Consider the following 18,053-nt stretch of genomic DNA (forward strand, 5'->3'; position numbering starts at 1 on the left):
CAAAATTATGTGTGGGATGCTTATGTAGTTAGGAAAATGCTTTCTTGGGCTGTTTTTTATACATTAATATTTAAATCCAGAGCTGCAAAATAAGATCTAAACCATTTAGTGATGGACTGCCTTTGCAAACAGCATACCTTTTGGTTGCCCTGAAACACTGCACAGCTCTCCTCCTCCCAGAATGACTTTGTCCAGCTCCTTAGCTGTAGTTAGAGAAGTTCATTGGAGGAATATGTTCCTTAGAGATTCTCCTTATTTCTGAGGCTCTTCCTCTTGGTTAAAGGTGGCTCAACAAGCTGGGCAGTTACCAAGTAAAGCAGCCCGCTGCACTCACGAGACTGTTTCATTCCTGGTGCCACCTGTTGGGGTCAGGGACCAAGATCAGGTGAGTTTCAAATTCTTATTGTGGCAAATGGCTCTTTAAAACAATTTGTAAGAGAGAGGGGAAATGAACCTTAGGGGAAGGAGTTATGAACCTTCAACCACGCTTGAGCTAGCGCCTTCTTCTGGAACATTTCACACTAACAGATGCTCATGATAAGGAAGGAGGTAGGGATGTCATGTCAGATGTTTTGACATTAAAATCAGAGAATGTTAGCAAGGGATACCAATGTGAGGTTTTTGGGTTGTTAGGGTTGTCTTTTTTGGTTTTTTTCTTTTTGTTGTTGTTGTTGTTGTTGTTTTTAATGACTAGCTAATTCTGAAGTCCCAAAAGGTTTAGATCTTACTTTGCAGTCCCCAAAAAAATGTTTGGGCAGAAAACTCTAGAATGATGTAATAAAAAAAATAATGATGAGTCACATGTCTGCTGTGGATACCTGGGATCAGAGGAGTAAAATAACAATTCTCTGTTCAGGGAGCACTTTGGAAAAGAAAGGCGGCAAGGAGTTTGTGGAAGCTGTCATTGAGCTTCGCAAAAAGAACGGGCCGTTGGACATAGCTGGAGGTGAGGTCCTGCGCTTCGGAAACCTGCAAACACAACACCGCAGGCACTGGCTTCGCTGTCTGTGGCAGTCTTTGTCACAGTCAGCCAGCCAAGCTCATTCCCCTGCAACGCTGGGTTCATGCTGTCTGCAGGCAGCTTTTATGGGTTACGTGACATTTGTATTCCCCAGAGTTACAATACACACGTTGCATCTTAAGTAACCTTTACCAAAGCATCTGGGAAACGGTGTAGGGATGTCATTTTACAAGTAAAATCAGTCTATTCACAGGTACACATATGCACAATGAATGTTGATTATTAAGGGCACAGTCCAGAAAAGCAATTAATTAGATGCTTATTTTTCAGAACAATTGAGTCCAACTCTGTTAAACATCTGCTTTGCTGAAGTGCCGCTGACTTTCACTGAACTTAAGCACGTACTTAAAGTTAAGCATATGCTTGGGTACTTTGTTTAATCAGTGCCAAAATCATCACTATAAAAGCTTACGACTTTTTGATGCCTAGTTATCAAAATTTATGTAATATCTGAGAAAAATCTACTATATGAGTAATAAAGTTTGGTAATGACAATATATAATTTTACACCATCTGTGAGATTGCTGATACATGTTGTTCATATAGAAGGCTGATTCTGCCATCTGTGTTTATGCTATAAAAATAAATACAGCGTGCGCAGTTTTGTAAACGAATCCTGACTGAAGCTGAAGAGGAGATGTAAGACTTCAGCTCTGACAGGAAAACTTACAACTGTTTACTTCTGGTGCTTAATACGTTGGGTTTTTTCCTTGCTTTTTGAAATTTTTAATAAGTTTTTCTTGGAATTCTCGTTCTGCAAAAATATGTAGAATCAATTACTGAGGGGTTTGGGTTTTTTTTTCTTACTTTTGTACAGTATTCTTTATCAGCCCAGACCAGACTGTTTACCAATAGACTGCAAGTTGGGGAGAAAAGATTTTTTTTCAGCCATCAGTGCCTCCGAGGGCTTCTTGGCAGTCTTACCCCATGGGGAGCTCTACGCTGCACTGGCAGAAATGGGCTGTTAGGTACTTCTTCTAGAAAACAATCGATCCACATCAATTTCTTAATCATACGGATACCCAGTTTTCAAATTTCTCAATTATACAGGTATCCCTTTAATCTACCAGTCACCAGGATCCTTACTGGGAATCTAATCGTAACTAGTGCAGAATGCGTCTATGGGTTCTGTCTTTCTTTTTCTACAGCAAAAGCATAACTTATTTCCCCTTCCAGAACATTTGCATTTGAAGTAAGGGACAACTGCTCTTGATAATTAACAGTTGTCCTCAACAGAATCCTAATGAGTTAATTAATGACTACCCTAGAAAACACTCCCTGAGAAATATTAAAGTTGGTGATGCATATCAATACAGTATTTTGTTCTTTCAGGATGAAGATATTACCCACATTTCACATCTGACTAGAGATGTGTCAGCTGCTTTTAATAGATTTTTCTTGGATTTATGATGTATCCTGAATCTGCCAACATTTTAGTTGCACATTATGACAAATTAGCATTGCCTAACAGTGAGGCTATTCAACATGTTGAGAATCTACAAACCCATAAGAACATAAACGCTTGTGTTTCCATTGTCCTTCAAAATGTACTCTTCTGATTAACCTCCAGTCAGATTGCCATATGACGAAGTCTGTCTTCTCTTTCCTGCAGAAGCTACAGGATAGTATCCATATGTGATGATTGTACTCCAAGAGTTATTTCTACTATACTTAAATAACAAAAGGCCTCATAAACATTCCAACGTAGAGTAGAGGGTTTCTGGCCTCTAAGCACCTTTACAAAACTGATTTTAAATTTTTTTTTTAAAAAAAAAGGTAATTTTATTATTGTTTTTGAAGACATAAGCTGCCATTTTTTTATACCTACACTTTCATGGCCGTTGTATGATCATATCTCAAAGCGTACGTGTTAGGGGGCTGCCTCTTTGGGAGGGTTCAGTGTATGCTCTTGAGATTTCAACTAGGTGTTTTTCTTCCCTCAGTTTGTGATTAGGGTGGTTTTCTTCCCTTTTTTTTTTTCCCTAAAACAAACCAAAGTTACAAGTTTTTAATTGCGATCACAGAGCTGTGAGTTCAGAAATGGCAGTGATCCTCTTATCCTGTTTTCTGGCAGGCAGAGCACAGTCCCCGCACATCCGTGGTAGTATTGTGGTGATAATATATGATTAGCATGGTAAAAATTCTTCTTCGTGTCTTTGTACGTACATCAACAGTGCAAATCAAACATTCTAAATCTATATAGGCATCCTCTCCAACCATCTGTCAAGAATGTGATGAAGGAGATAAAGTAAAACCAGTGTTGTTTAAGTGGTCTTGGATGACCCATACACAAAAAAGCTCAAATAAGACCAGGCCTAAAGTCTTGAAATCACACAAAATGTCGTCATTACAGTTACTCAGAGACAAAGCTGGAAATAAAGCAAAAATCTTAATTTACTTCTTTCCCAGCCTTCCTTACCAGTTTGCAGAGCACTAATAGCTCTGAACCGATCCAGTCTGGGCTGCAGCGTGATCAGGAGCCAGCTAAACAAACTATGTATTTAGCAGGAGTAGCCGAAGGTCGCACAAGTCGTAACGCTGTGCGACTGTCCAGCATCCTGATATTTACTGTAGCTCTGCAATAAACTGAACCAAAGCAAGATCATCCCTTGAACTGGTTTATGTTCTAACAGATTACTGCCTTTTTCCTTACACATTACACAAGTTTGCACAATCCCCAATATAAATGTGTTTCTTTTGATGTCAGCCATGAATTCTTGCTCTCTCTAAAATAAGCTCAATTATAGCTATGATTTATAAATTACCACAGCAAAGTGCAGCTGGAAATGGAAAATACAAAGTCTCTGTAATCATGTTGTTATATTTGAAGGCTGTGTGATTTGTAATCTAAAACATTTGCAGGGGCTAAAGGAATGTCTGTCAATTGTTTGCTATTTTAATCACATATGCACTCTTTTAATCCTGAGGAAAGCATTTATGTTTCACTTTCGGTTCTTACTAGCTGTTGTCAGTGCTGGCCATGGATTGCCTGCAAAATTTGTGATCCACTGTAATAGCCCAGGTTGGGGCTCAGACAAATGCGAGGAGCTGCTGGAAAAGACGGTGAAGAACTGCTTGGCTCTGGCTGATGAAAAGAAGCTGAAATCAATTGCATTTCCTTCAATTGGCAGTGGCAGGTAAGGCTGGGACACAAACCTGATACTTGATGCCAAATAGGTCACATTTTCTAAGTGCCACTTCATATGTTCCAGTCCCTTCTCATGTACAAAAGCCATTGCTACAATGCTGACTTTATTCTTGTTCGTTTAAATCGGTTCCCTGAATAAAAATGTTTCTTCTAGGTTCATTCAATCCATGCGTGGAGCCTGCAGTATTCTCCTGAATTCTAGTTCAACTTTGGCAGGTCTAGTAGTGATCCCTGTAGAATCTTAAAAGCATGCAAATAGCTTAAAGAGCATAAAACAAACTTTTAAAGAGGATATTAAAAAGACTTTTTTCAGACTTAAAATTTGTTCATAAAAATTGGGCATGGGGAGGAGAACATAAAGAAAAGGGGTCTATTTTACCTAGTTTTAGTGCATAATTACACTTACTGCAATGTATGTCTGAGGATGGCCACAAGACATGTCTTAGTGTTTGCCTAAGCAGCAAACCTGAAGTGCCTCAATTCTCAGGATTTGCAGAGTCACTTCAAGCTTTCACTCAAAATCGTAACCTGAATTCCATGCAGTTTACATAGTGGGACTCACTTGGGGAAAAAAAAAATAAAGGCCTTAAAAGCATTTGCCAAAGCTTTTGAAAGCCAAAGTCTAAAGTTAAGGTCCTCTGGCTTTGTACAGGGTGCTCAGTGCCTTTGAAAGTTGGATCACGTTCTTAAGAGTCTAAATACTGACTGCGCTTTTAATCTGGGGCTCTTGGGTTTGGGGTGGGGAGGGAGATTTGCAACACTTGGTCCTTAACGATGGCTCAGTATGAAGACCAAGGGCCAAAGCTAGGCGGAATTACACAGTTGAGTGTTTAACAGCTGCCCCTTTTGAATTTGCCATGAAAGAAGTTGGCTGGTGTACAGCAAGAGTATTCTTCCCATTGTGCCATGTTGCAACACTAGATTAATTCTTGCATATTCTGTGGGTTAGGGCAGAAAGCGCTATTTGAGCTTTTGGGTGAATGACAATAAAGAAGTAGAAGTTTCAGTCGGATAATAAATTTAAGCGACTTGCATCGGACAAAGCTCCAGATAAGGTGAATTTGCATGGGTGTCATTTTAAAGGAGGTAACGTGAGCCTACTTTGTAGAACAGTAGAGAAATATAGCAGAGGGTTTATAGTGACCTGCTGAATTAGCCGCCAGGTTCACAGGTTGTCAGTAGGAAGAGAAGCTCTGAATTGCTCTTTGGGAGAAATAGTATGCCTCACGGACTGTAGAGTGTCGATGGAATTGGTTATGTAGAAGAGAGACTATGTGACGTGTGTTCCACAGAGCCCTTTCTTCTCTGAAGAGCTGCCAGTGAAGAACTGCTCCCAGCCCTTGTTGCGAAGTAGTTGATTGGTGTTGGAAGGTGGTGAACCCTGAATAATCATGAGATTCACATTCTGTTATGAAACCTGGTTACTGACAGGCAAGGTCTGTGGCTAAGTTCTCAACTTGGCATATGCGCATCATTCTCACTCAAGCCAGTTGAAGTGGTGCTTTTAAAAGTTGAAGAGGGATCAACGGGCCTTGAGAAATATGAGGTGGTGTATTTTCCCTTTTTTCTCTTAATTACAGATATTCAAGCATAAATTAATTTTGGAGAGAACAGAATATATTCTGACAATACTCTTTACTTGTTTTTATGAAGTCAGAAGCGTTAAAAAAAATAAAAGTAAAGCTTTTAAAGACTGCAAATGCCAAAGACACCACATGTATGCAGCTGTTCTAGTACAGACATCTGTCAAGCAGACATCACCCAATAAACCCACATAAACAGTTTCATTCTCTTTTATAGTTGAGGAATGGGATTACATGAGGGCAGTTCAAATAAATCACGGGGGGAAATAAAATAGCATGCTTGTAGCATTCAGTGGGCCAGATGCTCAGCTACAGCCAACTTGTGGAAAGCACAAGTTGGGTGCTGTACAAAGGTAGCCTGGAGTTCAGTCTGGTAGGGCCAGCAGGAGAACAGGGAAAGGGGAGTTAGGGGTTGCACGTAGAGTCATCCTCCGAGCAGGGATTTCATTCTGGGGCTCTGACTTGGATCTGAACTGACTTGGCTAAAGTCTCAAACTGCCTTTTCACAAGAACCTAACTCACACCAGTAGATCGATGCAAGAGGCTTCTGTTTCTTGCAGCCCACGTCTGGCCGTTGGGTCAGCACCTTTCTTCTGCTTGCTCTGCTCTGTCCCTTTCCCTTCTTTTGGGAGAGTGGTCCTAAACAATTTACTTTAATTGGCTTCCCTTTCTGCATGCCTCCCTTTGACCAGGCCGCTCATCTGTCATCTGCCCTGTCGTCACCACCTTGCCAGAACGCTACTGAAGTGGAAGTTGTATGACTTCAGAGTCCCCTGTGAGCAATTCAGAAACAGTGTATACCCTGATTTTGATGCTGGCCTGCATGATAATTCCTGCTCAGGAGCAAAATTCCTCAAAGATCTGTTCAATATATGCATTCATAAGTAACTAGCGAGTGATCAAACGCGGAGGCATGCTGAGCCTGTGTCTTTTTCTCTATGTAAGCTGGCGGGAGGAAGTAGCTCCTATGTCAAAACTATGTTCTCAGTTGATTAACTTGTCACACAGCTGATTCTTCCTGACCAGCTCATTTGGCTTTGGAAGACTACAAAGTTTTCTCACAATGCCTTTTCCTTTTTTTTCTTCTTCAGTAAAGGGAAAAATTGGGCATTTTCAGAAAAGAAAGAAACAGCATGAGCTATTTCATGTCATCATTTTTGAAATATCACAAGCATTATCTTGAGGCAGCATGTATAATATCACATTACAGGCAGCACTACCACAGAATTGCTTTCGGAGTGTATTTTATGGTAAGGTAATGTGCAGTAAGCGAGCCATGACACAGGCAGTTGCCTTTCTCATTTTGTGCCTTGCAGCATGTAATGAGAGGGAGAGTACAACAGCGGTTTATTATCTGAGTTTGGTGCTTCAGTGAGCAAGTGCTAAGTGGTGTTGCACCTGTTAGTGCCAGAGGTGAATTTAGCTCAGCTCCTTTGAACTGCTGAGGAAACTGAGAAACTCGGCCATCTGTGTAATCTGTAAATTAGTAGTAGTATTAATAGTACACACTTTATAACAGGGACCATTGACCATCGTATATCTTTAAGTGCATGTCAGGCAGCCAGGTGATGTTCAGTAGGCTCTTTCAGGTTCTCTTTGGGTCCTACTCGTGACAGTGATCGTGTCCCATCACTGTCAGACTGATCACTGCAGCTCAGGGAGTGCTCAGACTTTGACTAGGGCAAAACCATAGTCATGGATAATACCGCAGCAAAGCTTAGGCCACATTCAAAGTGTAATTTCAGGAGTTTGCCATGACCTGTAACACTCACAGTTCAGGTCATGGCTTTGTTCAGTTCTTTGTTCTACTTGTGCTTGACCTGTTTTAAGATTAGATGAAACTTTCAGACAAGGGCTGCTGGGTAAAAATGTGAAAAACCTTGTAAGAAGAGTCCCCAGATTAGGCACTGAGTTCTGACATCATTGTCTTGCACAGTTTAGTCACCTGAGAAAGCAGCAAGGTTTGTTCTGTTTGTGGCTTCTCCAGAAGAAGGAAGCAGGAGCCTCTTTAGGCATTGCTAGAGGAGCAGAAAGGCGCCTCGGTTTTAGATACCAAGCAGATGTCTTTCAGGATATTTTTTCTTAGGACTGTACTTACATTGAATCAGCCCATCATTAAAAAGGCCTCAAGGAGGGTTGGAAGCGTTGCTGAGGTTGGTTTAGAAAAGCCCTTGAGTCCCTTAGGCCTGGCCTCAGCCCTGACGCAGCTACTTGGCTTCCCAAGCCCAGCCAAGTCAGACTGACCCGGCCAGACAAGGCTCACTGTGGCCCAGGAGAGCAGACTTGCTCCCCTTCACTCAGCCTGCTTCACTTTTTCTGCCACGTTCAAAGGGTCGTGTTGTTGCTCACTGCTGGACTACTACAACTCATGTTGTCTTCCTTTTCAGGCTGCAGCAAGGCTGTACAAGTAACTTTTAAAATTTTGTGCCTTAACCATTAATAGTGGCAAAACCATTCTGTACTTTGGGTCTTCATTTTCTATAGCACATTCTCTATCCCTTTTTCCTTTTCTTTAATGGTTTCAGGACATCTCTTAATGTATATGCTGCTTTCCCAAATACTTCAGGCTGGCTGGCCATTGGTTTACTTCTCTGTTAAATGAGAGTAAGTAAGTAAGTAAGTAAAGTAACCCATCAGATGTTGAAAGGTTCAACCCATGAATGCGTGCATTCATATTTTGGGAATGCTTTTCTTCTATTTAAACATTGTCAGTAAGTCTTGCCTAAACAAACAGGTTTGTAGCTTCTAATTCAGATTGTAAACGCTGGCTTTGTAGCTTTATTTACCGTGCTGTGGTAGAGGAAAGTTGGAGCATTCCCTGCAAGGTTGTACTATCAAAAGCTTGTTCAGCAAGTCTTGATTTTCTTTCTTTTTTTGTGTGTGTCTCCTTCTAGAAACGGCTTCCCAAAGCAAACGGCTGCTCAGCTGATCCTGAAAGCCATCTCCAGCTATTTTGTGTCAACAATGTCCTCTTCAATCAAGACGGTGTACTTCGTGCTCTTTGACAGTGAGAGTATAGGGATATACGTGCAGGAAATGGCCAAACTAGATGCCAACTAAGCCTAGAAAGCTACAGTTCCAGCCCCCTCTTCTGCCCATCATCCTCCCCAAATCCTTAACTCATTGTGAAGCCGAGCATCCCTTACTTTAAATTTTGCTCATCTAGGGGAATAAAGGTGGGGTTTTTGTTGTTTTTTTTTTGTTTTGGGGTTTTTTTTGTTTTGTTTATACTTTCTAAAATGTTTTATGTTGGCACTGATAGTTGGCATTACTGCTGTTAATGCACTGTATACCAGGCATTGTCTGAACTTAGTGTAATCTAGGAGATTTTATAGTTTTATTTTAATGAAGTATGGATTGAAGCAGAAAGCCGTTAGGAGTATGTAGTCTTTTACTTGTGAAAGAAACAGGCCGACCCTATTTTGTAACTGTGTTGTGGTGCTTTATCAATACATCAAGTGGCGTTCCTTTCATTTTTTAAAAGAACAGATGCTATAAACCTAATTTGTGTTTGTTTATTGTCTTAATGATAAATCTGGAAGAAAAATACAGAAACCCTGTTGTCCTTAATTATATTTACAATTTTGAAATTGTGTGAATTGATTTAGTAAAATGTTTGAACTGTTGCTGTTGGTGTACTTGAATTAATTTTTTCCTTTAAGCCTTTGTTTTCTAAATTCTGAAAAGTTAGCTGTGAGAGGGATGATAAAACACCAGATCTGAACCAGCAGCCTGGAAACATGTTAGGAGCTGCTGGCCTCTTACCTGGGCTGGCTGGAGGTGTGCATGCCCAGGGATACTCATGGTCAGGTCTATTTCCAGTTGGTGCTTCAGATCTTCCTGGTCAGAATCTGACTTAATTGGCTGTTTAGTTTGGGAGATTGGAGCCTTCTAGCTCAAGCAAGACCTAAGGTTTTTTGAACTAGTTCCAGTTGTTTAATATTGGCCTGTTTGAAGCCATTTTGTTGTTTTGGTTTTTTTTTTCCCCCCAAATATTTATTAAGCCCGGTTTGCATTGGTTGCCATATCATTTGCACAGCTGAAATCCATACCAATGTAAACCTTTACGGAAGCCACTTGTTTTTTGTGCTTTGAGAAAGAAGAGGTTACATGTTCAAAAGCTATTGCATATGAACGCTCGCTCTGAAGAGGAAGCTCTTCCTTTGAAGTCTTTAACCTTTTTAGATAGTAGGCATACGTTTTCCATTTCTGTTGAAAACTTCACTTGCTGATGAAAGAGTACTTCACTTCCACATTGGATTGATCCAGAGCAACGAGTGGATCGAATCTGACTGACTTTTCAGCAAGCTCAGGAATACCAAATATTAAAAATGCATAGCTTAAGCTCCTGCGAGAGTTCAGGTGGTTGTTTAGAAGTCCAGGTACCTGCAGCTTTCAGGTGAACGTCTGTGGAGGAACAACAGAAGACAAAATTTAAAACAGTGCTATTCTAAACACATATACAAAGTTGGAAGGAAGAAAGTTAAATTAATTTTGTGCCTCAAATACGTAACATGTTTGACCATACTATGGGCTCAAACGTAAAATTTTTAAGTGGCCAAAATACATCTGGTATCATTCTTCAAAGACAGGCATTCAAGCGGCAATAAATGATATAAGGTGCAGTACTCCAGCATTTAATTGTGAAGTGTGTGTTACTGCAGTTGTTGCATCGATTCTTAAAGAAAACTGAAGCTGCACTTTCCAGAAATTTCACTAGGTGTCACTAAAAGGATTGACAAATAGGAAAATGCATGGCCGAGCAGGCACCTGAGGAAACACTTGGTGTGAAAAGAGTTCTAATTTTTCCCTGCACAGAAGGGGATTTTTTTGACACAGAAGGAATGTGCACATCAAAATGAGTACAGGTGACAGATTCTTGGTCTCTTTGCACTGTAGAATTTACTATACCATATAAAGTCTCACTTTTTTTAAAGTCCCAAAATTTTAATGTCAGCAGCAGAAAAAAAAAAAAGTGTTTGTCCACAAGTATTTTCAAAGTAGTTAAAAGTACAGCCTCAATGGCATGTAACAAAGCTGTCTTTTACACTGGTACACTGTGCCAGGAGGGTCAACTTTTATCTTTCAACTAGAAAATCCCACAGCAAACTGTACTGTAATTGAAATCACACGGACTTGCTGCTTCTACCCTCACATCTCATTTGCTTGCTGCACCACTGGCTCCATGAACAGCTCCGCTGATTTCACTGGGATCACTTCTGAGGTGCCCTCTGCTTGCTTTGGATTCAGGTTCTTTTGCAGATAAAGGGCCATGAACATCTCCCACCTGATGAGATTCTGAGCTCTCACCACCATGTCCCAGTGTGACCAAAACCAGTTATCAAGGACTTTTACATTGCCTCAAAGAAGGAAAAAGCTCCACTTCCCACAGCAGGCAGGGCCACAGCCTGAGAGCTTTCAGAAATTCTGTTCTCATTGTAACTATGGACCATGTTTTGCTCCTGCGTAAGATCATTTGCGGTGTTGAAGCTGGTCTCCTAGGGGCATCACTGCGTTCCCCTTCTGCGAAAATACCAGAGCATCCTCCTCTTTCCTAGCATTCATTCAAAACCCCAGAAACCCTCAGCGCGTCCAGAGAACACCATGATTCCCTCACTTTGACCCAGCCCGTTCCACAAGTGGCCTTGAAGCAGCACACATCTGGTCCCCACCGTACCTGTAGCGAGGTGACTCTGCCCGGAGGAGAGCGCTCGTCTCTGACACAGCCCTGCCCCTCGGTCACTGCTCGCCCATGTCTCTGCAGCCTGAAGGGTCCTGAAATCCAGAAGGCTCTGTCAAGAAAGCCAGAGATCCCAGAACAAGCTTGGTCTCAGCCACGTGGGGCAGCCCGAGTAGATTATGGCGCGTATTCAAGAACCTAAAAAGTGCCATATCAGGTTACACACATAACAAGAAAAACAGGAGAAGAAATTCCTGCTAACATGTGCGCTGCAGCCAGGACAACAGTACGTTGGGAATCTCCCTAGCATTTTGCTTGTTACAGCCGAATGCGCGAGCTCCATTTGCAAAAAAATAAATTAATCACAGTTTGGGAAGGCCACGTATGGAAAAATTTCTGTGAAAGTGCCTTTACAGCTCGTTCTCTTATTGCTGAGTCCATTACAGATCTTTTCTGAAAGCAATGGTTAAAATAAACATTCTCTCTTTAACTGTTTCAATACTTTCAAAAGTTAAAAGCATTTTGTGGCCAACAGCATTTTCAATTCACTATTTCAAATCCTGCTTTCCACTAATACTCTGCTTTTAGTTAACTGACTTTTTCCACAGTAGAAGAAAAAATTCACGGTAATACTGTCCTTACGGTGCACCAAATTGTGTAACTTTCAAAGTTCCCTCTAATTTTGCAGCCCATCATCTTCCCGAAGCTTTCCTCATTTGAAGTTGTCAGCCCGTACGGTTTGTTGGTGTAATTACCTTACCACAGTCATGGCCAGGCTGGGTTATAGCTACAGTTAGCTGTTGACAGAAGTGGTACTGTGCCCCATGGGGGAAGTCAGCAAAAATTGCAAGTTTGGGGTCATTTTTCCCCCCAAAGAGGAAGAGTTCATAACCACACTGTAGCTCATCTGCCTCCTTCAGTCCTTGTTTCCTGAAGTCTATTTTTGTTAATCCTAAAAAACACGAGCAATGAACAACATCGTCTGTACAACCTTTACTTTTCTAAAACCATGTGGGAAGGGCAGATTATTTGCTAACAGTAACATGGATGCATCCTCTGGATTAGTGCACTGATGGACAGGTTGGACTTTCAGTCTCATGTTACATCCCATTGAAATCAGCCCTCCGTACTTCACAATTAATGTAAGAGTCGGTAACAAATCTTGCTGTGTTTCCTTCAGCTCCTTTCTGGATGTCAACTTTTCAGTTTAGATTTAGCATTTTGGCAAATTCAGAGGTACAGCACCCTGCAGCAGAGACTGGGGCATCGCTAAAAGTCAGGTGGCCTAGCAAGGGCCAACCCTGGTGGGAGGTATGGAAATACAGTGAAGACTTTCCCCGTTTCCCCGTTCTGATCCCTGTTTGCAGCCTGGGGACCCCATTGCCCCCCGCATTCGGCCAGGCGGACAAGCACTAGGCAAGATGGCACTGCAGCCCTTGGGCTTGGCTCAGAGGTCTTGGGTCTTCTGCTGGGTGTTTTATCATCTGTATTTAAGCTTCTAGGATAATTAAGAACAAATATTTGTGCTAATTGATTAAAACTAATAAATTACGGATTTATTTTAAAAAATAATCTAACTTTAGATGAATAAATCTTAAACCATCTGGACCTGATTACTAATGCAGCTGCCTGTGTACCAAATACAGCCCTTCCCTCTGCATTAGTGTACTTCTGCACTGCTTATGGACAGTGCTGATTGCCCGTGGGTACCAACCTCAAAACCATTGCATCCACCCAGAGAGTCTGAGAGCCTCGGGGTCTTCCCCCGTCCCTGCCCTGAAGGTGGTATCCGTCCTCACACCTGACTTACAACCGTGCTCTGAAACTCGTCGCTGGGTAAAGCAAGGTTGCCCTGGACAAAGCACCATTTTCTGGCCATTGGGACACACCAGCATCTACAGAACTTTTCAAGGAGAGGTCTGACATCTGGGCAGAACGGTGGGTTTCCTCATAATGCTCCATTTAGCTGGTGATTTCCAGATTATGTTGGATTTCCATTTGTTACACGTACATTTTCAAAGAAACGCCTGCAGCTAGGATCTTTAAGTGGCATTATAACCTCAACCGTCAGCTACAAGACACACAGGATGTTACTTGCCAAGCCCACGTTCAGTTGCTCCTGTGCTGTTTTTCCCCAGGTACTGATCATTCGTCTCGCAGACTAGATGAATTAGCACTCCGATCATCTATTGAATGATCTCTCTCCTCTGCTACAAATTGCGAGGGCATTGCACAGGCTCCCTCTTAACCATCCCATTGTAGCAGCGAATGCGCTGATGGGACGGTGTCAGAACATCTGTTCTCCAGAGGTTTGTCACAAACAAATGCTTCCGTGTACAAGATTTCATCATCGTTATAAAATGTCATTCGAGGGCTCATTAGGAGCAGCATCAACATAATTATAAATATATGAAAATATAAAAAGATGGATGTTAATAGATAGAAGAGCTTGTAATCTTTCAGGCTCCAAAGGTACTAAAGGAAGAGTCAGTAGAACGCTACATGTTTGTACAAGTGTGAAGAGTGGGATCGGACTCATCAGGTGTGAGCAAAGCACTTTTAGAAACGGTTGTGGTTTTTTTCCAGTAAAAAGGGGCATCGGGAATCTATTTGTAAACTCTCCAAAAACCAGAGTATATACATCCAATAATCTGAGAGATTACGAATTCAGAGAAAGTACCCCAAAAGGGAAGATAACACAGACAAAACATAGGTACCACATGCAGGCTGAAAGAGCATTAGCCAAACAGGCCGAAGTTTGCAGCAAGATAAGGCTCCGATTTTCCAGTGTTCATTAACACCAAGTTTTTGTGAGCTCCCTTCCCCTCGAGCCTAGCTAAAATTGGGTTTTCTAGCCTGAAAAATAACATCGAGAGGAACTGCAGGTGCCGGGGTACTTGAAGATGAAGTCTGTAGCCTGTGGTAACTAGTCACATACTCTGCTCTACGATGGTTTCACAGAGGACAGTAATACCTAAAGTTGTAACAGCAACTCGGAGGAAGCAGCATAATTGATAGGCCTGAAGCGCGCAGGTAAGTAGAAGGATTGTGTTTATATCCTGGCATGAAACCCAATGGGAACCGGGCTACCGCACACTGGCTAAAGTGCTTGAAAATTGCCACCGATTCCTTTTCGCGTCGAGTTCTTCAGAGATTTAGTTCATTCCTCCATAGAATCCTACTTAATGCCTCCACAACTCATGTTTAACCATTATCACTAGCAACTCGCTCATAAATGCTTCTTCCTTGTCAGATTCCACAAACAGGAATCAAGGGGAGATGATACTGCTGTTTCCTAATACAAAGGAAGGAGCGACAACATTTCACAGCGTAGCCTACGAAATCCCAACTCTTCCACACTTTTTCACCAGCCTGGTTAACAGAAGAAATTTGATATTTTTGTACCTTGAAATGACTAGCCTTCTTAGGCTTAGGAGCATAAATTAAAGTTGAGCCAAAGTATGCCTCAGCTGCAGCAATGGGCAGATTGATTTGCTTTCCATCTGGGAGATTAAATTCCACCACCAAAAAAATGGCACCAGCATAATTAGCTGTCAGTCAAGTTGCAAAGAGACAGACTATGTGGGATAATTGAAAGCCCTGCAGCTTCTCATTACATACTACAGTAGCCCTATTTGCAAATTTCCACCTTGAGGAGGTTCTCCGAACGTGGTCAGGATTGTACTTATTCCTCCTGGCACATTCTTCTGAAGTGAAACAGGAGAATTGTGCGGCGATGGATTAATTTTAAGTAACTTTCACTTAACCTAAGTTGGTTATAATATATTTGTCAACAGCCCCTGACAGCTCCACTAGGCTTTAATTGCAAGCAAATCCAAACAGCTAGAAGGAAATGGTAGGTCTTCAGCTCCCAGTTATGCCCAGGAGATGCCTTTATAGGCATAAAAATCACCTCCCTCCTTTTTTCTTACTTCTCTCTCTATGCGCTATCCCTCCCTCGTGAATTCTCTTATTCAGCAAATTGTAATTCATAATGAACCTATCAGTATGCGATATTACAAACATGTACATTTCATAAAACAATCAACTCTTTTTTTTCCACCCCCATTTCCTGAGGCTTGAACCTCTTCGGCGATTGCTGGGTGAGTTTAGGGGAGACAAGGAGCTCTGATGATCGGCCCAAGCCTTGCTGAAGGCTGTGGGGTCATCCTGGCAACAGGGCAAGAGGCAAAAAGGGCCCTAAGAGTAAAAGACGTTATAGCTTTCATCCTAAAACCATAGGGAATATGTAAATCAGATTTTTCTGAGCATAATGGGAGCCAGGACTGACTGCAGTTGTCTTCTTCTAGGGTGAGGTGTACTCTCTGTTTTTTTTCCCCAATAACGTCCTTACTTGCCAATAAAGAGAATTCAGTCCATCACACTCCCCAGTTCCCCGGGTTTTCACAAGAAACAATTCCTGCCGGCTCTGGCCGAACATCTCGGCCACCCTTCACACCCCAGGGGAGGGGACAACTGCCACTTGCCTTACAGCTGGCGGTACCCAACGTCCCCGAGGTGGGAGGGGATGAGGAAGATTTTGGGGGCTTCGCCTGCTTTTGGCAGCTTCAAAGTTCTCCAAACTTTGAAGAACTTTGAAACCAGAAAAGTTACTGCTTCCCACAGAAGAGGGAGCCAGTGTCACACCTCCCACATGGCTCCAAAACCTCTGAGCTAATAAAGCCCAGCCTAATACACTAATAACTCTTCTTAAACCAGAGCTTTCATTATAAAGTGTAATTTATGTTCACCTTTAAGAGCACCGCAAACCTGAGCCCTCTTACAGGCACAGATTTGCCTCTTGCCTCCCTGCAGCACTTCCTCGAAGCTGGGAGCATTTCCAGACCTGACAGGACTCACTGGTGTGAACTGGGAGCCAAACTGGGAACAGAACAGGTGGTTCATAAAATGACTAAAGCTGAAGTAACTAGCTTGCTGCTGTGATGTGGTAGAAGACTGGCTTGGCACAAAAGAGCAAGACAGAAACTGCAGAAAATGGTGTGAAACTATTTCTGATTATTCAGGCTCCATCAGAAATATAAACACACCAATCTACTCCCATGTCTAGAGGGAGCAAGTCAGGATTTAGTACCCAGCCAGATCTCACTCTGGTTTATCCTCGTGTATGTTAGGAAAGGGAAAATTGCCCCTCTTGTCCGTGCACAATGCTCCTTTATGATTTATTAGACAGTCCTCCTTTTTTGCCTCAATTACTCACTTCAAAAGGGGGTGGAAATGGGACATTCCTAGCCCTAATACTAAATGCATGTAGTCAATAAAAAAGAAAAAACTCTGAAAAATGTTTAAAGGGAGGGTGCTTAAGTTATTGCAGCCCTTGGGAGCATTAATGTATGTGCCAACAAGTTACTGTATGTGGCTTTAACATGCTTATTTATTCTGCTGCGCAATAAAACTCTGTCTTAAATAGTGCCAAAACCTGTTTGCCATGGCAACCCTTCATCACACATGTGTTCCAGTAGTACTTACAAGCACCTTCTTAAAGAGAAATACACAGCAGGATGAATGGCTTGTGACCTTCAGGGCATTTTACAAAGTTTTAAGCACCCAAGTAAATATTACTTTGGACTGAAATATTTCTTCCAGGTTTTTGGGGGGTTTTTTTTGTTCTTTTTGAGTAACTCTTTAAGCAGTGAAGCAAAGCTTGTTCCTTGCTCACTTCTCTCCAAGTGGAGCTCTAATGACTTGGACAAAGCACAGAGCCTGGTTTTTACCTGGCAGGTCTCAGGTGTTGCTGGTTGGCTGGGAAAGCATGGTAGGAATCAGCTGGTCTTCTGTAGTTTTAAGTGCACCACAGCTGTTCCTGGTGTAATTAGTCATCCTTTGTACTGGCAAAATAAAGACATGTTTTCCCTCCTCCCATCCACACTAAATGTTTGCTCAGTCTAGCCACTGGCCTTTAAATCCAAGTGTGCATGTGTCCATAATAAAGCCACGCAATGCTAACATTACACTTACCAGTTCTGCAAGTGCCCAGCCTGGGAGAGGGTTTGATTCTGCATTCATAGGATCATTAGGTTGGAAAAGACCTTTAAGATCATTGAGTCCAGCCGTTAACCCAGCACTGCCAAGTTCACCACTACACCATGTCCCTAAGCACCACATCTACACATCTTTTAAATCCCTCCACCACTTCCCTGGGCAGCCTGTTCCAGTGCTTGACAACCCTTTCGGTGAAGAATTTTTGCCTAACATCCAATCTAAATCTCCCCGGCACAACTTGAGGCCGTTTCCTCTCATCCTATCACTTGTTACTTGGGAGAAGAGACCTACACCACAAAATTTACTTAATTTTAATTTGCTTAATTTACTGCTGTGCTTTAACAAAACTGGAGAGACAAGCTCATTTCCCACAGCACTGGGAGATGCATCCATGGATCCTAGCAGCAAATTGCATTAAGTGAAGCAGGAATGGGTTATCCTGCTAAACCATCCTCCAACTACAGGACTCTGCAGCATGGGAATCCCTGTAGAAAACCAGGTTCCTTGGAATGCTCCCCTCTTAGCTGTCTGACCACAGTATCTCAGCTAGACACAGCACTAAATGGAGGAGCAGTTCCACAACTTTTCCAGACACAAATCCCCAGTGGCTCAACAAGCAAA

General features: G+C 42.1%; 1 protein-coding gene across 6 annotated transcripts in view; it reads left to right on the forward strand.

Annotated features, from left to right (window-relative positions):
* MACROH2A1 (macroH2A.1 histone) overlaps nucleotides 1-9,378 on the forward strand; it is a 47,124-nt gene extending 37,746 nt beyond the window's left edge. For all 6 annotated transcript variants that reach the window (XM_075767020.1, XM_075767018.1, XM_075767019.1 and 3 more), the window contains 3 exons: nucleotides 857-946; nucleotides 3,984-4,158; nucleotides 8,647-9,378. In XM_075767020.1, coding sequence (XP_075623135.1) covers nucleotides 857-946; nucleotides 3,984-4,158; nucleotides 8,647-8,812 — 431 coding nt within the window. In that variant the 3' untranslated portion in view covers nucleotides 8,813-9,378. The remainder of the gene's footprint in view (nucleotides 1-856; nucleotides 947-3,983; nucleotides 4,159-8,646) is intronic.
* Nucleotides 9,379-18,053: the final 8,675 nt, after the last annotated feature.

The sequence above is a fragment of the Balearica regulorum genome, chromosome 14 (assembly GCF_011004875.1).
Source record: "Balearica regulorum gibbericeps isolate bBalReg1 chromosome 14, bBalReg1.pri, whole genome shotgun sequence".
NCBI classification, from domain to species: Eukaryota; Metazoa; Chordata; class Aves; order Gruiformes; family Gruidae; genus Balearica; species Balearica regulorum.